General features: G+C 32.6%; 1 protein-coding gene across 6 annotated transcripts in view; it reads left to right on the top strand.

The window, feature by feature from the left end:
- Positions 1–23,420, top strand: part of ec (ubiquitin specific peptidase echinus) — a 59,220-nt gene that overhangs the window by 23,211 nt on the left and 12,589 nt on the right. For 5 of the 6 annotated variants that reach the window (XM_035885844.2, XM_035885842.2, XM_035885843.2 and 2 more), the window contains one exon: positions 18,566–18,658. In XM_035885844.2, the coding sequence (XP_035741737.2) occupies positions 18,566–18,658 (93 nt within the window). Of the gene's footprint in view, positions 1–15,121; positions 15,379–18,565; positions 18,659–23,420 lie in introns of those variants that run through there. The other variant, XM_035885849.2, reaches the window with a different exon arrangement.

Here is a 23,420-nt window from a genome sequence, read left to right as displayed (position 1 = left end):
ATGAAAGAAATTTTGTTGGAGTTATCGAAGTCTAGTCAAGCAATATCAATAATATATCATCAGGATAATATCGAAAATGAAAAAAAAAGAAAGAAAAAAAAGTACCTTGGAGTACCTTAAAGTACATTAAAAATTACAGTCGTCTTCACGAAGCTCCGATTTTTAATATTAATGACTGGATTTAATGTACGATTTTTGAGAAAAATTTTGAGTGGTCTTTTTAGTAATTAAGAAAAAAAAAAAAGAAGAAAGATTATGGCCCTTAAAAGAAATTCCCGCATGACGAAGACTAAATAATGATATGAGTAATAATCTTATCAAATTTCATTGAAATCGATTCAGTAATTTTCAAAATATCATTGGTACCGATATAAAATATATAATATTAAGAAAGCATCATTTAAAGTTTATGGTAAATGTAACGTTGAACCCAATAGGCTGTAACCTTGTAAATTTTAAGAATTATCTGATGATATTTTACAGGATAATATTATTGAGAAGATTCAAAAAAAAAAAGAAAAAAAAAAAAATATCGTTGAAGAACCGATTTTTTTTTTGTTTTTAATTTTCTGAATATACGTAATCCATTTAAAAGTATATAAGTATTTTATTTTCTTCTTTTCCCTTTATACTTTCTTAAGCATTCTAAAGATTTGAAAAAGAAAAAGAAAAAAAAAATCTTAACACGAATTAGTTTCTTCAAAACAGTAAAGTCTGAGGTCAAGCTCATCGGTTCTCCCTTGGAATACCAAAGTTAATGACAATGATTCAAAGGACTCTTCTTATTTCTGGCTCGTGCCAATCGTTTCAATGGGGGATAATTTGAGAGAAGAGGGAGAGAAGAAAAAAGTGGGAGAAAGAGAGATAGAGAGATAGAGAGAGAGAGAGAGAGAGAGAGAGAGAGAGAGAGAGAGAAAGAGAGAGAGAGAAGAAGAGAAGGAGAGAGAAGGAGAGAGAAAGAGAGGGAAGGAGAAGAGATAGGAGAATAGATACCCTTTCATTTTCAAAGAACTCTCGCGGAAGTACTTCCTCGTAAAACGTTGACTTTATGCGTCTGATTTTTCGCTCCAGCATCCTTCGGCATTCCTAGCTGGCTTATTTTACGTCTTATCCCTACATTTATACGTACGTTTACTTTTACCTTGGAGAAAATGGCAAATCGCAGCAATTTCTTCTTTACTTCGCGACATCGTCCACTCAAGCTAGTCTACCTTGGAGAAAGAAAAGGTTGCTTGAGTAAACGTTTATATTTATATCTTTCTCTCTCTCTCTCTCTCTCTCTCTCTCTCTTTCTCTGTCTCTTCTGTTTTTCTTTTTCTTTTTATTTTTTCTTTCATCTCTTGGAATTTCGATAAAAACATTGTACATTTAAGCGGTATCTCTTCAAAGCATCGTTGCACAGTGTCAAAGTTTTTTTTCCTTTTCCAAACAAAAACTATCATTCCTTTTTTTCACCTGTTTGTGCACTTCTTGGATCTTTAGGGAGAAACTTTTTTTCTTCGAGTCTGAATTAGGATCATAATCATATTTAACTCGTTATCGGTGCTTTTGATGGTTAAAGAGATTCTTGTTGATATGTTAATCAAATTAACGAATGGTCACGAATATTCATAGCTTTTGTTATAATAATAAAAAAAAAAAAAAAAAAAAAAAAGAAAAAAATAGATCATTTGTTTCTATAAATTGTATCATTAAGAAGATATTATATTTTTCTAAATGATTCTTTCTTTTTCCTTTTATTTTTATTATTATTATTATTATTATTATTATTATCATTATCATCATTATCATCATTATTATTCATTAATTTTTATACAAAACTTTCTGTATTTTCTTATCCATATTATTTTTAATTTAATCGAAATAAATTTTGTGAGTCCACACTTATCCACGAACAAAAAAATAATTTGTCCTTGATATTAATCTATTAAAATTATTGAAAGAAAAAGATTATGAAGTCAAATACGAAACTTCTTCTTAGTTACGGGGTAAACAAATATATACGCGTTCGTAGGAGACGATGCGGATGAGTCTCTTTCCCCCTTTCGAGTTTCGAGTCCCGTGGGAATCCTCCGACTTGGAATTGTTTGTATCAGAATTAACGCCAGACGTTGTAATCGTCCACGTAATTTTGTTGCTCTCACGAGTTGCCGCGTCAACGCCCCCGCCATTATGCGCGATTTGGTAAGGTAATGTGCTGCGATAAGTTTGATAAGATCATTCCTAACGAGCATAGTAACTTGACGAGTCATTTCTACGTAATATCGTTCATGACTCCTTTATTGTCGTTTCAATTTTTTTACTACGTTTATTTTTTCTTCTCCTTATTATTATTTTACTGATGCTTTCGCTATTAATTATATACTTTTATATAAATTTTGATCAAGTTAATGATCAAAGTTCATTAACACGATCCATGTTAATGCTAATTATCAATGTTAATGAACTTTGATCATTAAAACGATAAAAATTAAATCATCGGTAAAAGATATATATATATAAATTTTCAATTAAACAATTACCAAATCAGCTTAGATTTCCCAGGGAACCAATTATCAACTCAGACAATTATAAATCATATAATCGAATCTTCGAGGGAAGAATTAATGACTAAAGGAGTCTTCACTATACGGGGTCACGGTAGTTACGTTACGTGGGAGTCGACGATATATGACGCTTGTGAGTCGACATTGAGGTAGGAACTTCGATTGTTTTCTTTATTTCAAGTATTCATAATCACTTGAAAGGTATCGATCGATAAATAAATCAAAGATATTGATATTACGATCGTTTTGTTTAGTTTAGAATTAGCAATTATTTGACGATAATGAATAGTAATTGAATGAAAATAAAAGATGTTGGATCGTTAGTTGGGTTTAAGGAAATCGTGCCAAGTTTGCTCGATTAGGAGCGCGGGAAGACCGTAGATTGGAATAATTAAGGGCAAAGCGTTTCTTTAATCTAGTGAGACGTACAAACTAACCGACAGAAATGAAAAGAAAGAAAGAGAGAAAGAGAGAGAGAGAGAAAGAGAGAGAGAGAGAGAGAGAGAGAGAGAGAGAAGCTCGAGGGTATTGTTCATTAGATCAATCTCTATGCTAACTAAAGCAGCGATGTTATTATAGAAGTGTTCGTGAAGCGCCAGCTCTCACGTGGCTCAACAACCGTGACCACGTGGTAAAACGATAGTAAACGTTAAAGAGATAGGAGCCATGACGATGGCGGTTGAATGGAAGACACTAAAGTCAAAAGAAAGAACAACCTAGTCGGTTGGAGGGACTCACGAAGGGGAATCAGAAAGCTTCGTTCTAACCGGAAGTCGCTACCGGAACAACTTCTCCTTCGCTAGGTTCACATGGTCGTTGTTAGTTACTCTTCCCTGAGGTCAAGATAATTTTCATCGGTCACAGGTGTGCGATACGAGTGCGTCCTCTTACTACAATAAAAAAAAAAGTGACTTTTTAATGCGCGTCATTTTATTCGTCAAAATATATTACTTTGTATCTTTAATTTTTAGAAATAATTTTGTGATAATCATAAATTTCATTATCATAAACGTCGTGTTTACATTGTTTTGATACGATAATCAAAATTTAATTTCTTTTTTCAATGATTTTCAACGTATTTGTCTTCACAAATTGGCACAATATTAAATTTTATTGGGTAAATGTTTTTGATACGATAATAAATTTTTTTGTTTTGCTTTCGAAGGATCTTCATTCGTATTTGTCTCGATAAAATAATAAATTTTGTATTAGACCGTTCCTATGTGATATTACGTTCATAAAAGATAAAATAGATTTATAATAGATAGATCTATCCTGATTTTTTAAAAATTCACATAAATATTGTTCGATGACTTCTTTTTTGATTTTACTCCCTTTGTTGGTTACGCTTGCGTGCACCATAAACATTTAACACGGGCCATTAACTCAGTGAGCCCTTTGGCTTTGGAAGGGTGTGTTCTCACGGACGATTCACTTCACTGAAAAAAGATTTGCTCTTAATGGAAAGCTATAATTCGAAATTGTCTTAAAAAAAAAAAAGAAAAAAAAAAGAAAGAAAAGGAAAAAAAATAGAAAAAATATATAATTACTCTTCCCGATCAATTAATTTTCGATAGAATGTTACGATGAAATTTCTGTTGAAATGAACGACTTGATACACGTGGCGATAGAAGAAATAAATAGGTCAGCATATAATATGCGTGACGTGTGGTTAGTGTTGATTTAAAATATTTAAATACCCCTTAAGGCACGAACAGGTGCACGCATAAAGGCTTTCGCAATATATCTCCGAGCGATATCCCATTTTACTCGGGTCAATTAAAAGTCCTCTATCGTCGATGTAAATACGAATGAGATTCTAACTTCGAAGATTTTTCTTAACGATCAAATGAGAATACTGATTAGCCAGACAGATTTTATCCAATATAAAATACATTATCGCATGAAGTAATGATAGAAGAAGAAAAAGCAAAATTATAGAAAATATATTGAAGTTGAAGTTAATAGCATTATTAAAATTTATTTAAATACATAATTAATTCTTATATATAATAATTAATATTAAGTATATAACACATGAATAATATACATTGATCAATAATACTTCATACGCCTGTACCTATGCAACCACGTTTACAGCATTGCATTGCAAGCATTAAAGTTTCTCTCAGGCGTTTCTCGGACGAAATCAACAAAGAATCATGTAGTTAGGTATTTTATCTACTTATTCATTCTTTCCATACAATAAAATATAATCTCTTGGTCATCGTCGATCAACAGAAATGATAAAAACTTTCAGCAAGGTTTATATCGTTGCCTCTCTCGTTAACATCAGTTACATGTCTCATCGATGTTATTTGATCCATGCGATAGAAACAGTATGCTAACATTGTTAACACTAAAGCACGCGTCATCCACACCCTGACATGTATAAATGATACCCGATGACTATAAATTATTTCGGTGGATTCAAACATTACGATTATTTCGTATTAACTTCTTTAGCATTTTCTTATTTCGTGTAAAATTTATCTATCTGACGTCGTGCTAATATGAGTAAAAAAATTAATAATAATATCATAGATAAATTCGTTTGAAATTATTTTAACAAAATTATCCATCAAAAATAATCATACTGCGGAAGATCGTATTAAAATTATTACTGATGTAATTTACAATAAAATCAAATAGTTTTAATTGATTCGAAATTATTTATAAAAATTGTCAATCATCATAGCCCGTGGTAGATCGAATCTTTAATCGGTGTCATATAAATTCGAAAGCAACTCTCGTACGAAGCCGATACGTGTCATTACTCGTGTGTGATGATGCGTTATACACACACACACACACACGCAAACGCGCGCGCGCACGCACGCACACACACACATACACACACGTACACTTAGATACGTATCGCACGTTCACGTTCCTCTACGTGCACGTGAAACGTCGCAATACCAGCTGTGAGTAGTACTACGATCGACGGTATCCCGTCATTCAAGATGGCGCATGAGGGTCAACATCCTCCCGCCCTGGAGAACGGACTCTCCAGGAGAGCTGTTGGACTCTTACTTGCCCAATCACAAGCAAAGACCGCTTGTTGGCGCCACAATCGTACGTTTTTAACGGAAACTGGTTTCTTCAAGCTTCGACCATGGTCCAATCGCTGAGCTCTTGCTTGACCTCGGTTCCTCTATCCTCAGAAGAAGAGACAAAGCGGCGACTCAGACTCCTCTCTCGTTGGAACCAGTTGGATGATGGCCCATGAGTTCAACCCTTGAAATAATATATTTTCTTCAGATTTCACGATGTTATCTTCATCGAAAGGATAATCTTTCCGTGATGCTGTGATTACCTTAGGATTTTTATTTTGAAAGAAACAGGTATATCATTGGATTTTTTTTTTTTTTTTTATCGATTTGTCTTTTATCCCTAGCTTTCATATGATTCATTGACAATGTTAATGTCAATCGATTATTGATTTTGTTTTTCAAAAAGTTCAAATGTCATTCGGCAAGACAGAATATCATTGTATTTCTGATAAAAAAATTTTATCGCTAGCTTTCGCACGATTCATTAATAACGTTAATGGTAAAAAAATCTTTGAATTTTTTTTTCTTTCCCTTTTCTTTCCGAGAAAGTTAAGATCGATAATTGAGAAGTAGCAAACATATAGTAGGTATAATAACGTAAAATTATTTCTTTTTCGATGACGAGGAAGCGTTAAAGAACGCACAAAGGAGCGAACTGGGTAATTACTTAGTAGATAATTAATTATTCACCAAGTAAGCACATCGAGCGATAACGATGTTAATTGCAATCAAAGAGTACGAAAGAGTCGTCGAGTCTCACGCCTACTCATTCGAGATTTCTGCATCCGCCATTCGTTTTGTAAGATATAAATAAATTTACAACATTAAAATAATCGTTTCTTTGCCTTCGGAAAAATGTCATATCTCAAGAACAATGGGGATAAGCGCGGGAAAGCAATTGAAAGAACTCATGCGGATTGTCGAATGATAAATATTTCCTTGGTGATTTCAATGCCGACTTTACGATGACACTTTCTCTCGTCCAAGGAATTAAATCCTTGAAGAAAAAAATTTTCTTTTCTTATTATTTGAGAAAAGTTTTCTTTTCTTATTATTTATAAAAAGTTTTCTTTTCTTATTATTTGGAAAAAAGTTTTCTTTTCTTATTATTTGGAAAAAAGTTTTCTTTTCTTATTATTTGGGAAAAGTTTTCTCTCAAGGTCTCATCGATTCATACCGAGTTCAAATTCTTTTTCAATGAGCAAACTTTGACAAATGTATATCCTTGACATATTTGTAATTACTTGGAAGTACAATTTTCGTTCTTGAGATATAAAAATTGAAAATATTTTTGTGAGATAACGTCGTGTAAATTTTAACACATTTACTTGAAACGTCATTCATCTATCCTTTTTTTCTTGTTTTTTCTTTTTTTTTTTTCCTAAGCGAGAAAAGAAAAACAAGGTCCTTAAATTATTTTCAAAGAAACAAAAGGAACACACATCTATTTTTGGCTAAGTAAGATAACAACCTGGATCGTAAACATGGAAACGCGCGGTTCAGTTTGGCGAATCCCAACGACGACGATGCAATACACACTTTTACTCCAGTTTGAATCGTAAAACCGGTTTTCTCTCTCGTAACAGACCACGCTAGCCTCCTTTGGTACATCGTAAGTGTCCTCCTTCTTCGTCTCTCATTTCTCTCGCTTCTCGTGGAACCAGTTCTCCTTCGAGTATTTCTTCTTCTATTATTTTTATTTTTTCGCCTCTCTCTCTCTCTTCTTATTCTCCATTTTTCGACTATTTCATATTCCTTGTCTTTCAATAGGTATAACTTAACTTAATTTTTATTTTTCTAAAACTCAACTTTGATACTTGTTTTTTTATACAAAATTTTATCAAATTTTCAGCGATCGTCTGTTCGATGGTTAAAAATATTTCCAATGACACAATGTCAGCTATCATTGTCAATTCGTATCATTTAAAAAAATATTAGAGTACATTTGACAAACAATATCAAAGATATTTTGTTAATTTAAACGTATTGAGAAAAGTTTACAAAATACTTTCTATATAAAATAGTTGTCTTTGTTAAGGAAAATCTTTATTATGTAAACACAATTACGAAAAAGTAATAAGAAAAATTCAATTGGAAGCATAATTTATTATCGGTTCGACCGATAAGCGTTACCAAAGAAATCGCAAAAAATTATGAGCCAACGTCACTGAATTCTATTACAGCAATAGGAGTGCAAAAAAGCTATTACTAATTTAATCTATTCTCATTCGATTTAAGGAAATATATATATATATATATATATATACAAAAAAGATAATGAGAATACTGAGATCTCTTACGAAATCATAATAATTTTCACCTGATTTCACGTAATTTCCGTTTTCCGATGAAGAGAGTAGATATTTGAACGCATAAATTCATATGGTGGATATTAAATCGTAAGATAGATATAGGTACATAATCCTTACGTTGAGATATCTTGCCACGTGCGCGCGAGCACATTACGTTTAGGTCGTAGATCGTAAACCCCCTCTCGTCCACCCCTCCCCCTCTCCGCCCCCGTCGCGCCAAACCAACACCATCTTCTGGTAGAGATCGTTTGTTGAAAACCTGTTTTGCTACTTCTCTCTTTCTTTTTTCTCTTTCTCTTTCTGTCTTTCATCCCCCCACCACCAATCTTCTCAATCTCTACTCGCAGCCTCTTTGTGCCGACTCTACGGATTTTGTTTATCCCTTTTTTCATCCTCCTCTTTTTTTTCCTCTCTCTCTCTATCTCTCTCTCTCTCTTTCTCCCCCACTCTTTCTCTCTCTCACCCTCCCCCTCTTTCTTCCTTTCTTGTCTTCTCTTCTCTTCTTATCGCGGTGAACGGCGCACGTGCGAGCAGCACCTTGGTAAATGGAGCCTAGACTGAGAGATCCAGACTTTCCAAAGAGACACCTTTGCCAGAAACCATCGTATCCCTTCTCCTGAAGTACTTCAGGACCCTTTTAAATTATCATTATCAAAATTTTCCTAATTTTTCGTGAGATATTATAAAAAAAAATATTAGTGACTGTTATGACACATTTTTTTTTTTTTTTTTTTTTTTTTGTAGATATCTATTCAATAAACAATGACAACGTTAACGTAAAAACATATCAGTTGGTTCAATATAATGAACAAAATTTAATTTGAGATGAAAATTTGATGATCATTTTTAAGAATTAAACTCAATAGAATTTAATAATACCATTTCTTGTATAATTTTGATATATAATTCTAATATATTTTTGATAATCAAATAAATTTGTAGATTATATGCTTTTTGAGAGACAAATGAATTTTGTCAAAATTTTGATATGTTATATTTTATTAGGAACGTTATAGATATTATAAATTTTTGGTGATATTCGATGATACCATTCATACATTTTTAATCTTAATTAATAAAAACCCTTTGATACTCTTCTCATTGACACAATTCTTACATTTATGTCCTACATATATCAAACTCAATATTTTTCTTTCTCTTATTTTTCTTCCACTTTCAATTTAGCATTTAGATGAATAGATTGCAATTATTAAAGAGTATACATGTAAGATAACGCATCACGTATGTAACTACGATAAGTCTTATAGAAAAGAAACGGATGTTAGCGGTATTAGTTTTCGGCCTGTTAGCTGCAACTGTGAAGTTCATGCAGGTATACATTTCCCTAGTAATTTTTCTAAGAACGTGTAGCTGTTATCTTCACTTGGAAAATATAATACATATATGTACTGTACTTGTACATATATGTATTATACCTCTTCTATCATTCTTCAAAGTATTGTCTTATAATCTCATTGTTAGACTACGGTTGTCGTCATCGATCGAAAAGATAGAGACTTTTACTCTCTATTATATCGGATGTAGTATCTTATCAATCGAGAGATAAGAAACCGCACCTACTGCTATGCATTGTATGTGACGTGTCAAGGTAATTGGCTCTTTGGAAAATAATTTGTCTTTTAATATAGTTAACTGATCCATTTAAATGGAATTAAGTTGAATGATCTTTGTAGATTAGAAAATTTCTATCTAATTGTTCGATTAGTATTCAATTATTCAGCCTGTTATTTAATTAATTCAATTATTATCTAACTATTCCCTTATATATTTCGTATATGTGTATACGAACACGTGCTGAACAGGCAATGAATCTTACGTGGACGAGGTCAGTAAGGTACGCTACAGGTGTTCCATAGGTCAACGTGGGTCGAATAGGGAATAAATGTCAATTTGATAGAGAAAAAGAATGAGAGAGAAAGAGAGAGAGAGAAAAGGAGAGAATGAGCAGAAAGAAGAGCCAATCGACGCATTCTAGCTTCTCATAGATCGGATCTCAGTGAAAGGGAAGATTTCGTGTGTATGGCAAAGCACCAAATAGAATGCCAGCTTCGTTAAACAGAACTTATGTCAGTTCTGTTCATCTTCCAGGTATTATACAATCTCATTGAGTACTACTGAAATACGCATTTCATTTGACTGAGAATAAATTAGGCTAATTTATATAGAAAATGGCATTAGAAATGATACCAATTAAACCCTTATAACGCCATTCAATTTATACTGTCTCTGTATTTTTGATATTTTCTTTCATTATATTCCCACAGAATTAATTGTTAATTCGTGTAAAAAAATTTATTCGTTATTTTTTTAAAGATAAATTATAATCGGTATAGCATAATTATACTAAACATTTTTTCAAATTAAATGAATTTCCTATGGAACACGACAAAAAATTATATGATAAAAATTTATAATCTAAGTTTTTCTTTTGTGCTTAAAAAATAAAGAAAAAGAAGAAAAACTTTAACGTGAAATTAATAATATAACTTATACCAATTTGACTGTACTAAGTATCGTTTATATTTAACAAACATTAACATATACATATAAAGTAAAAATTAAATTTTGTTGCAAAATAGATCGACATAAAATCTAAAAATATAGATATATAGATGTGTTACTTGAAAGATTATTTAAAGTTATCGATGTTTAAAGATATAGAACAAACACACGATCTAATTTTAGCTAAACGTTCAATATTATACTCAAAGATTCTAACTTCGTGAGATCGGACAAAGGCTACTGCAGAGTTACACGTCGTTGACTACGAATCTGGAATCGAGTACTTACCGGATCGATGCGCTTGCATCCGACATCAAGAGAATTTATCTCGGTTGAAACTTTGAAGAGAGTTTTGCTTTTCGAAGCCAACGGACTCTTCCAACCCCATAGACGACAACTAGTACCTGTTACTTTATACCTGAAAGAATTAGTTGGCCTTTTCCCTTCGAACCTGTTTCGTGTATCTTCTGTACCACTTGTCGCGGCCATCTCGTGGGGTGGATTTAGGACGAACGTGACTTCAAATTTTAATGAACCTAACACCGTCGAAAACAGGTTGGACCAGATGGGAACTGAAATAAACATTTCGTAGAAAAGATTTATACATTTCTTCATTTATTTATTCTATTAAATTATTATTTAACTTTTAGAAAGGTGCAACAAATTTTTTGGTTTGTTTTGTGTTTTTATTTCTTTTTTTTTTTTTTTTATATCTTCATTCGATGAGAAATTTCGAATGCAAAGGATTTGTTTTTTATTTAACAGACCCATTACTATCGAACGAACACCCATTACTATCTGTGTGCAGGCATCTAGAAAGAGGAAGAAAAAAAAAAGGTCTTCTCTTGCAGTGGCAGATGCGTTTGCGAAACCCTTCAAAGGGGGTGGGAGAGTGGGGGTGGTCATTGTGAGGCAGCTGAATTACTATATAATGCGTTTAAAGGTTCCTTACGCTGAAAATAAGGGTCTGCTGTCTCTTACGTTAGACGGGACGAGTATCCAATAGCGCTCGACAGACGGCTCAGCCGTCTTTTCCTTCTCTGATGCAAAAAAAGAAGTATTAAGCAAAAAGTTCTTATATATATATATATATATATATATATATATATATATACACGATAAACGAATTGTCGGAGCTACTGGAATTAGGACGATGATCATTCATTTCTAGATATTAGAATTAATTGTTCTTTCGAAGTTCGAAAGTATGAAAGCAAAGAAGATTTACTCTCGCGATCGTGTGTTACCCTGTCAAGAATTCTAAACGTGGGTTCATAACGGATTTAGTTTAATGAACGCACGAAGAGATATTTGCGATTGCCGATCACTTTCCCATCCTGACATTATACACTTTGATTCATCGGCATTGAGAGTAAACGTATATATACATATATATTTATATCTATGCGAAAGTATTGAATATATATATATATATATATATATATATATATATATATATATACATATGTGTTTATATCTATGTATTGATAACATCAGTCTTGTAACAAACGTTCTTTCATCGTTTCTTCCGCCCACCTAGGCAACTTTTCTTTTTTTCTTCTTCTTCTTCTTCTTCTGTTTCTTTTTCTTTTTCTTTTTCTTTTTCTTTTTCCTTTTCATTTCTTTTCTTTTTCTTTCTGTCGATGAAATTAACGTCTCTCCTCGTACCGTACTTCTCTTCGACAAACAATAGCATCTTATGACGTCCTTACAACGCTCGAGTGTGTGTCGGATAATAACGCGAAAGTCTCCTTGGTGACATTCCAATTTGAGGTTGCACATCGTCCATGTTATTTTTTTTTTCTTTTTGTCTTTTTTCTTTTTTGATTCTACAGAAAATTTTTGAAGAAAAATTGATTTCCGGGATTGTTTTTTCTCATTTTTCTTTTTTTTTTTTTTTTTTTTTTTTTGAATAATCTGAATAATTAATAACAAAATAAATTGAAAAATTAATAACTCCATGTTGTTACTTGATTTTTTTAATTTGTATTCAAAACAAGCGAAAAAATTCATTTAGGAAATGTTCCGAAGTATAAATCAAGTTGATGTTTTAGATGGAATAAATGGAGATTGTTCTTTTAGGTCTAGACAAATTGTTTTACGTTAGCTTTGTTTAGTTTAAAGTTTAGCAGACTTCAGAGAATGCACTTGAAACGGATGGATGTGGCTCTTTCATTTCTCTCTCTCTCCCTCTCTCTCTCTCTCTCTTTTCCTATTTTCTTTATGTATCAATGAGCTTTTCCTAAATATACCGAAAGAAGATTTGTGAAGAAACGTCAAGGCTAACCTCTCGAGGAAAGAACCCCTAGGGTACGTAGACTCCTTCTCATCTTTCGTTTTGCCTTTGAGAATAGAAAGATCTCATTGTGTAATAGTAGTTGACAAGTGGTGTCTGGTTCTCTTTGAGCATTGCCATGCCACAGAAAATTCATTGGTGCTCTTATGTTCCTTGGAAATAACTTACATTCTAATGAAGATAACGAAGCAAAAAAAAAAAAGAAAATTAACGACACGTGATGAATTTATTTTAAACAAATGTGTTCTATGAAAAGAATATTGGATAAAAGTTTATGAACAAAAGATGATAAAGTTAAATCCCGTAGAATTAATGACATCGATTGAGACAAGAAATTATTATAATTAAATAAAAGAAATAAATCAAAAGAATCTACATTATGAATCCATTTCAAAGCTTTGATTCATTATCCTCTTAAAGTAACATAAATAAATACATAGATCTATCTTACAAACTCCTTTCATTTCATATCGTATCGTTCAAGACAAAAGACGTGTTGTCCTTTATATAAACGACTATCCTATTATCTTAATATTATAGTCTGACACTTATGGCGCCGCATAGACATGGAACTAGTTGGCTTGAGTTATATTAGATCAACTTACTCGATATTAATCTGTAATATTCCAGACGAAAAATATCTTGTGGTATATCTATCATAACCAATTTTTTTTTCTCCTCTCATTTCTTGCACTGCTACGTGTATTCAATGATTAGAATCATTCAAAACATTTAAATAACGTAAGATAATAAATATTTTTCTTCTTACGATCACGTTGCAGCTTCTGGTTTTCGAATATTTCTACGAATGCAAAATGTTCTATCCTTGCTTAAACTCATATATACATACATACATACATACATATTTCTTTTACCTTCGGAATAAATTCAATGTTCTCTCGTCCAATCTCTTTGCACTATTGTACACTGCTGTACCGGTTCTGTTGTAAGAACGCTATCGTAATAATACCATGTTCTTTGCGTACCAGTTTCAAACGTATCTACTAAGAACTTTAGGAAGCGAAAAATCATAAAAATATAATAGTATGAAATGATATTATTCATTATAACAATGTACATCGTAATATTGAGACATATGAAGAGCTATATTCAATGAGATACAAAAGTGAATCGCTAAACTAAAAAAAAAAAAAAAAAAAAAAAAGAAAAAAATAGAAAATAAATAAATAAATAAAAAGCAACGCATTGGATAAGACTTAATCAAAAATATCTTCTTTATACACAATATATATATATATATATACAAAATTAATCGTTTTTTAATATCACAAATGTATTTTTACATACAGAATGTTTATATATGAAAAAATGGCATGAACTTTCTGAATGAGTAAATATTTGACATATCTCAAATTAAATAGGCTAGTGTGACGTAGAATCTTGTCAGTCCCATAATTTCCTTTGGCCGGTACGCCAAACGAAATCCTCTTCCTACTTAAAACTTTTTCTTTTTACAACTCTTTTTCTTTCTCTTTCTCCGTTTCCATTATTTATCCCCTCCATTTGACCAAAAACCTCAGTAAGCTAAAAGAGAATGCTGAACGGACTCAGGTAGTCTATCTCCCACCATTTGAACGTCCCAACTGACCCTAAGCCTTTCGCACCCACGACATGGCCTCGTAGTAAAGATGGCTGCCGCCGCCGCGTATACTGTAGTAAACAACAGGGACGGAAAGTACATCTACACACACATATATATGTATATATATATACACGTAACTTGTAACTCGATCTTATCAAACAAATACGAGTCTAAGCTAAATGATTATTCTTTTATTCATGAGAAGTTTCCTCTCTCAACATCGATGATGACAACATTTAACTTTATTATCTTATAATGAAACCAATAATTTACGAACTTGTTCGAAATTTTATTTAAATTTTTGAAACGTAAAGCAGAAAGTTTTTAAATCAAAAAGTTTCAATTCGTAAACAATTCGTAAGAATATTTTGTCCTATCTTTTTTGTTTTTTGTTTTTTTTTTTTTTTTGTTAAATGATACAAAAAATAGTAAATTCATAGATGATAATATTGAAATAATTTTCATCTGTATTTTTCTTCTTTGTACCTTGTTGGGCAAAAACCATGAAATCACGTTGCGACGGAAACAGCTATCCTGTCGTTTCAATCGTTCGTCCCTGTCAAAAGACTCGACCGGTAGCCGAACGTTGAATCATACTATACAATGCACAACTTTACTACATCTTTACTATAACGTACTATAGTGTACTACGGGCCGGCACGGCGAGTAGAAGAGGCCCGCGTTTAATAGTTTTACTACCTGACCACCGGAGTCCCTGGTGGCGCTGCAGTCAACGTAAACCAGTCCCAGCCCTATCCGGGCATTGTTGCATCGTCGCCCGGCCAAGAAAGGTACTTACTTCGTGTGTGCCATCGCGTTTGGTGTATTGTTTCGATGCGATATTACGCGGGCCAATGTCAACTTGGATAAAAACTTTTCTTTAATAATTCATATATCAATGATTTTCATCGCATTATTTATCAAAACGCCGTTGTAACGGTATTGCGAGATCATTTTCACGAAGTTCAATCGTGTTTGAAGCTTTGGAGTCATGAAGCAGGATCAAAGACCAAGAAGACAAGCCCTCTTCCAGATCGCCAAGGTTCTTCTTTATTTTTTATTTTTTTTTTCTTTTGTTTTGTTCTATCTTGGTTTTTTGTATCGTCTCATTATTTTTTTTTATTTCAAGAATTATCTCATGTGTATCTTTTGCGGATGCTATATATGTGTATGTGTATATATATATATATATATATATCGCACATCATTCACTATAGCGATTAATCAGGATTGTTTTGTTTATTATTTTCTTGTTTATTATTTTCTGTTTTTAGTTTTTAGGAAAAATTGTTTATACCTCCTAATAGATATTATCGTGGTTGTGTAATTTGCGTTGATGAGATCATAGAAGTTTAGAAAAAAAGAAAAGGGATCACGAGAAATCTTAGAAATACTTAGTTGAGGTTTGTTCGATAGGCGCGGCCGCGTTCATGTTCGTTTATTTACGCAATTTTAAGATAATAACACGACAGCAAGAGACCTAAACGAGTCTATTAGAAAAATACAGTACGAAACCCGGATTTCTCGGTTTCACTCATTTTCCACACATCCATTGAATATAATCGATTCGTATCAACGAACCTATTTAAATCGAAATGCACTATTGACAATCTAATCGTTTAATTAACTACTCATGCTTCATCAAGTATTCCTATAATGTTTCTTATTATAGTAAACGTGTTTTATTTTATTAATTAACCGAAAGTCAATAAGTTCCGGTCTCTTTCGATATATAAATAAATTAAACGTTGAAAGGTTTTGTTCAAAGGATCGTTAGTAAAATAAAACTTCAAGGTAAAAGATTTTAATCGTTATGGAGGAGCAAATAGGTATTTAGACCGTTTAAACGCTCTAAATCACGCAATTCCTACTATACTTTTTGTCTTAACTTCCTAGACTCCTCTTTTAATTATCGTGCAAAAAAGATCATTTAATTTTATAATAATGGGCATTGTACTCTATCGAAAACAAGTAAAAGTTAGTTATATGCACAAATTGTACTATAATATATTATTCTTCCATTATAATTAGCTTTTTACAATAGCGATTATTATACTATATCAGGAATAGATAAAAGTTAACCATATTTATCATTGTATTTTATCAAAGATTATAACCGTCAATTATTTTTTATTTTCCGAACAACAATAACAATAAATAATAATAATAATAATAATAATAATAATAATAATAATAATAATAATAATAAAAATAAAAATAAAAATAAAAATAATAATAATAATAATAATAATAATAATAATAATAATGGTTACCGTTATCGTATATCTTTGAGGCGTTTACTGTCTTATTAATTAGCACGTTGAACAACTCGCAATTAGTACGCATTTGATCGCCAAGCTGAGCACGAATTATACTAACGTTACTTTTTATTAATTTAAAATTTAGGCTAGGTAATTTTATATATATATATTATAAATATATATATATATTTTATATATATATAATATATATACTACAAGGTACTATATCTACCGTTTTATGGTAAATTCTTCAAGTTTTCCATGCTTTCGTATTAACGGTAAATAAAAATTGCGTAGAGTTCTGAGAAGTATATATTTTTTAGCGCAGATTAAAATCGTGTGGTTTTACTTTGGTACGGCTTAAGTTGTTTTCACTTAATCGTTAAAATATTCTATCCTCATTCGTGATTTCTTAGGATACTTTCGAAACGTTTGTATATAGTAAAAAAAAAAAAATATCATCTTCGTTATATTTTTGTCTTTAATGAAATGTATATTTTAGACTCTTTTTGGTCTTTAAAAATTGATAATTTAAATTGGTGAAATTCTAGTACGAATCATCTTAAAAAAATGAGTAGGTATATACGATGAGTCAGTAATAGGAATTATTTATTAATACTCGAAAATATATTAGAAAGCAATGTATGGGTCATCTAGAAAAATAAGTAAAAGGATGTATATGGTGAATCACATAATTTATTAGATGAATTAGCATCGTATTAATTCGTTATTGAATTAGGTAAGTATTATAGTAAATTGGAATTAGAACTGGATTAATTTGGCGCTCATGATCGTTATTATAATAAAAATTATTTATTAATATTCCAAAATATAAGAAAATAATGTATGTTGGCGATTATAAAAATACAAAAATAAAACAAAAAAAAAGGAAAGAAAGAAAATTAGTATATGTAAATAGTGAGTCACGTGAGTTATTAAAAGAGTTAGTACGATATTAATTTATTATTCGATCAAGTACTAGAATTAGATTAATATTCGATTCAGTATTCAATTGGTTTACTACCGATTTATCCACAGGATTCACAAATATTCAATTTTGTCGGATTTTGGGAGACTAATTTGTGGACGATGGAGAATGGGCAGGGGAGGGGGTGGGAGTGAGGGTTAATAGTAGCGGATATTTCCTCGGTGACAGCGGAAAAGAGGAAATTTATGTTCCGCTATGCTATGCGGCACAACGTGCACGCCCTCGGAAATTGTGATTTACTTTCCCTCGGCATAATAATGTACTCACGATACGGTGGGCTACTATCATGTATAGTTATGGGTCGGTGCTAGCATAGTACACTGGGACTTTCAGACACATTTGCATATTTTCTTGTAGTAGTAAATCCCCTCCACTCTTCTTTACCCACCATCCACTCATTTTCCCTCCCTCTCTCTCTCTCTCTCTTTCTTTCTCTATCCCCACCCCTTTCTTTCTCTATCTCTGTCTATCTTTTTCCATCTCATTCTATTTCCTTTCTTTTTCACACATATTGAAAATTAATCTCGTCGAAGGATACCGAATGTATACTCGCGTAAATTCATTCATATCTAATTCATTTAAAATATTCCCAACGTATGGCCTTCGTGCTTCTGCATTCCCAAGAGTTTTTCTTTTTTTTTCTTTTTTTTTTCTTTTTTTTTTTCATGGAAATTACAGCTAGCTCCGACACGCTGCTTGATTTATTTTCTTCGCTATTGAGTTAATTAAGAGCAATCAGAATCAACCCACATTTTCGTCTCAATGGAAAAGTTATGCGTGTAGTTGCGATTGTTAGTTCTTCTCCCTCATCTTCTTTTCTTTTCTTTTTCTTCTTTTATTTCTTTTCTTCTGTTTCTTCATTTTTTTTTCTCTTCTACTTTTTCTAATGGTTGTAACGAGGAATAAGCAAATCGTAATAACGTACGTGGTAAAGTTAATTATTACTATATCTTTATTAGTAATTTTTCTTTTTCTTTCAGGTTCTATGGCATTTGGATATCTTCAGACGTAGCTTCAGAGAACTCTCCGGACATGCTTGTATGCCTGAATCCTGCATCTTCTGTGCGCTCAAGGTAAGCAACAGAAAGGTCACTAGGATCAACTGCTCGAAAAAATAATGGAGAATGGCTGGGGGAAGCTCCGTAAGAAAGAATATGTATTCGATATAATATCCACTTTGAGTTAACTTTTTGAGTGAACTTTTATGTTTACTCGTTACAGATTTAATATATCTGTTTTTTTGCTTTTCTCATGTTCCTTTTCTCATTAAGTTGAAAATCTCTTTGATAATTTTTTTATGGTCAAAATCATGAAGACACATTTCCGTTATATCTTTTTTCATGTAAAAGCAAACCGCTCAAGTTCTTATCTAATGCATACTTAGACACTCAAGATGAAGACACTCGAGAATGTAAGCTTAAGTGCTTCCTATGCCATTCGTTGAAGTGTCAAAGATAAGTTGATCAAGATACGTACAGAGTCTCGTCGTTACTTTAATCCATGATGATTAATTAGTAAATATGTACTTATTATTTTTTATAGTATGTATATCAAAATATAAGGAGCGCGTAATTATTATAATTTTAATAATACTTTATAGAATTATCAGACACTTTTAAAATTCAAATGTAATAGAACTCTTACGAAATGGCTGCTCGATTGTCAGAATACATCAGCATGTTCACTCGCTTTACACGTATAGATACACACGAGGAGCCATTGTAACGGATCCGCCGGACCAAGAACCTTTCTCCTGCGAGATTCTTAGTCTTTCTGGTTCTCTGATTGGTCGAGAGCATTGAAGGTTCTCTCCTTCTCTTTTCTTTCCTCTCTTCTCGTTTCTCTTTGCGAGAGCGTAGTAAACGTAGATACTACTCTGGACCGGTCTTTGTTGTACGGGGGTCAGCTGTTTCAAAGAGACTACAGTCGAAAAGAAAAATATATGTTCCTTTTTTTTCTTCAATTTAATTCCCAAACATCGAATGTACGTAGTTGTACATATTTGTTAAGAGAACTTATAGCTTATTAGACTGAGAAGAATTGCGAAGGATTGTAGTATTCGGTCCCGGTTGAACAGTAAGCAAAGAAATTTTAGTGCCATAGCAATCTCTATCCGATTTTCTCACGGAGTTAATTAGAAATCTCGAGAGTTAATTGCTCTAGACGAAAGAGTGCCTTGTCTCGCGTGAAATTCGCAGGGAAGAGTTCGCAAGGACTACAGGGAAATTTAACTCTAACGTAATTCCGTCGGTGCGATTACGTTAACTCGATACTTTCGTTCTAATAAATTACGATAGATTTTATAATAATTTCTTTTTTTTTACTTTCTAACGCGTATAGGGAATTATTTTTTGTTAACGCTATCGATAAGATGGCGAACGTTTTTACCGACATTATTCGTGGTAATTTTTTTTCAACAGTTGTATATTTTTTATAAACGTTGTCACATTATCGACGGTTTTCATTATAATTTTCAACATAATTAATGTCTTCTACATCAGATGTCGTACCCTTTTCCATATCGTTTTTTGATTTGACACTATTATTGTAACTTTTAATTGTAATATTTCGAGCTCGAAGTTAATATTTGAGAACCACTGAAAGTAGAGTATATATACAGTTCTTGAACATGAGCTCCATTATATGCGGTTTCATCTGAACTGAAATAAAAGATATGAACATCTATTATGTCACACAATGGTGTCAAAAGAAAGATATCGCGATACTTGTAACAAGTTACTTGCTTTACTTTTATCGTTGGACAATTGTATCCGAAGATTTGTTGAATTATTTGAACATTTTCTAAATTCTTTAGAAAGTTTTAGAAACTCTTGCCGACATTTGGAACAAAGTTTGAGTTCTACGAATGATACTAATCTCTTCTAAGAAAGCTTTTCTTTCCTTACAAATAAGGTTTGGTCGGGAAAACTTTCAAAATGATAGGGATCGAGCCCAAAAAACCTTTCAAATCTTAAAGTCTAGGAAAGGTAGAAACCAAGCTCGAAGAAAATCTACCTGTTGCTCACGTATCATCAATACGAAGGGAACAGGTTTCCAGGGACGCTTACGCACACACAATATAAACACACAGACATACACAACTTTGAGAAATTCGTTCTTCTTTGGACGCCATGGAAGTAGTACTTGGGTGCACGCACGATGATTTGTAATCACGTGACTCGGACTTGAGGGTGTCGGGTACCAATGATTTCCGTTTTATAAAACGATGCCGCGTATCTTTGAATAGCGATTGTGAAATCATATAATAAAAGTTTGGTCATTCGAGGAGAAAATTGATTCGTCAGTTACTAGAGTCTAATAGTATAGAAAAAAAAAAATATTAAAAAAGGAGAAAAAGAGAGAGAGAGAGAGAGAGAGAGAGAGAGAGAGAGAGAGAGAAATTACCTTTTCAAGGGCACGTTGCTGACCCCTCAGAGTTTCTTCATAGGAAATTCCAAAGTTGATTCATCCTGGACGCTTTCGGAGGTCTCACAGCATCTTTGACGTTAGTAACAAGTACAAAGACCCTTCTCATCTTTACACTTACTTTTTTTAGTTCGAGGTTAATGAATACCCCGTCCTTAAAGGACCAACACGAATTCTTTCGAAACTTATTCTAATTCTTTTTTCCTTTTTTTTTTTTTCATTCCACTTTCTATGATTCATAGGAGATCCATAAACCATAGATCTAAAGATCTCAATGAATTGTAAGTTTAGATTATTTTAACTTGAAACAATCAGTGTTTTCGATATTTCGAGGAATACAATAATGTGCGTAGTCTTAGTTATCTTATCTAATAGCTCGTATAATTAAACATAATGATATTTAACGATTATAGCTAATTGTTTCTAATGTAACAATTACGTTTAGAGGAAATTTAGAGTAGTATAAACATTTTTGATTCTATACAAGGAATTCTTACTACCCACGTTGACATCACAAATTCTACACAAACAGGACTAAATTTATTTACATCCTGTTACATATGAAGAGGAAGAAATATTGACAATCCAATCGTTACCTACGTAATGTGAATGGATATACCACCATCTTTACGTCACACTACCCACGTTTTCCCCTGTTAAATAATAACTACTCTGTTTGGTAAAGTTTACATAAGATCATTTTAAAACTTACCTTAGGTCAGAATCCTTAATGAGAGAACACTGTAAGGTAATTATTTACTCCAAAAACTTTCGAATATTCCTACCGATTTGAACTATTATAAACACATTAATGAAACTTCTTCATAAAATTTTCAGACACATAGAACTACGGTGAACATTGGCATCATATTTTGAAAACACGTAAATTTTTTTTGAAAAAGCTATCGTTAAACGAATCCAATTGTCACTGAAATGTGAATTCCAGGTTGAACACATGCACCAATTTCCATATTAATATACTTGCTCCTGTATCGCACAAACAACTCGTTTACCAGTTCGTGGTATATATATGGGTCGATTTTACAGTCTATGAGCACGGCCCAAGTACACTCTCGTCGGCCGCGTAGTCACGTCCACTTTTTCCGTCCTCGATACTTTTTCGTCGAACGGCGTGGGTCCGCTTTCGTGTACGACCAATACTGATAGAGACATGCAAGTTGGCTTTGTTCGATGAATATTTTTCTGATGTCCCTTAAAGTTCTACACAGGTATATATGCCTACTCTTACTCTCGTACGATGTCATCGTTGTGTGAAGCAACTTAAGTCTAAGTGTTCGTAACATTTACGATAACTTACGGGGTTCAGTAGTGTAACGATGAGGGAGATGAACGTGGGTACCGTTAGTAGATCTGTCCCTTTCCTTCTCCCTCTCTCGCTCTCTCTCTTTCTCTCTCTCTCTTTCTCTCTCTTTCTGTATCGCGTGAAAGTAATCAGATATTTGTGGAAGTGGAAATATTTATTTATCTTTTAATGTTCAAATTTATTATAATTTTAGAAAATAATTTGGATATTTTAGCAAGCGATTTAAATTTGAATTACAATTTGAAAAATTAACATGCATTTAAGTCACTTGACGAAAATTTACGATGAAAACATATTCGTTTGTTTGATTCTCTTCCTTCTCGCTCATCATACGATCCTGGTCGAGTAGTTGGCCAGGTTGGTGAGCGTAGGACAGCTAACCGGGTGACGTCATTGGCTTCTCGCTTCTATCGTTGAAGGGACAAGGGGTACGGGGTACCGTGCTGCGGCCTCTTAGAAAGAAGAGGAGAATGGGAAGAGACGAAGAAGGGAACGGGTGGGGGAGGTTCGGCAGCACTCCGCGAGTCGCTGCCTTCGCCGTGCAGGTAGTCTCGTGCTCGTTGTCCACGTTCTTCGACCACGATCGACTCCGAACCGAACGCGTTCTCCTTTCTTTGGTTCTTATATACGCTTTTTTGAAACTCTTACCCCATCAGAATCTTCTGATATATAATATCAGTGATATTAAAAACATTTAAAGCGTTCGATAAATGTCTTCGAATTGTTTCATCGATCGATCGTCTTTGATTCAATGATTTTATCATCGTTAAGAGAAATAAAAGTGTTAAGATAGTTGAAAAAAGTGAAAAAAAAAAAAATACAAAAAAAAAATAAAAAAAAAAATTACAGTGATTAATATATTTATTGGAAACATCTTACAAATGATTTGGACACTTGTTGTTTTAGAACAAAGTGAACAGTGAAGTGTAATTTTGAGATATTATCGTTATACGTTCTTTACACGAAGCGTATCGTTTGTCTGCTAGTTCGCCTTTCACTCTTCAAGGTACCAACAAGAGAACAATTTCTTGAGAAGATCAAAGAAGGGCAAATAGTTTAACGAAAGATGCAGACAAATTTATGAT

The sequence above is a fragment of the Vespa mandarinia genome, chromosome 4 (assembly GCF_050613455.1).
Source record: "Vespa mandarinia isolate Hongniang chromosome 4, ASM5061345v1, whole genome shotgun sequence".
Lineage (NCBI taxonomy): Eukaryota > Metazoa > Arthropoda > Insecta > Hymenoptera > Vespidae > Vespa > Vespa mandarinia.
Note: the sequence above shows the minus strand (reverse complement) of the source record. Positions and strands in the feature narration are given on the sequence as shown.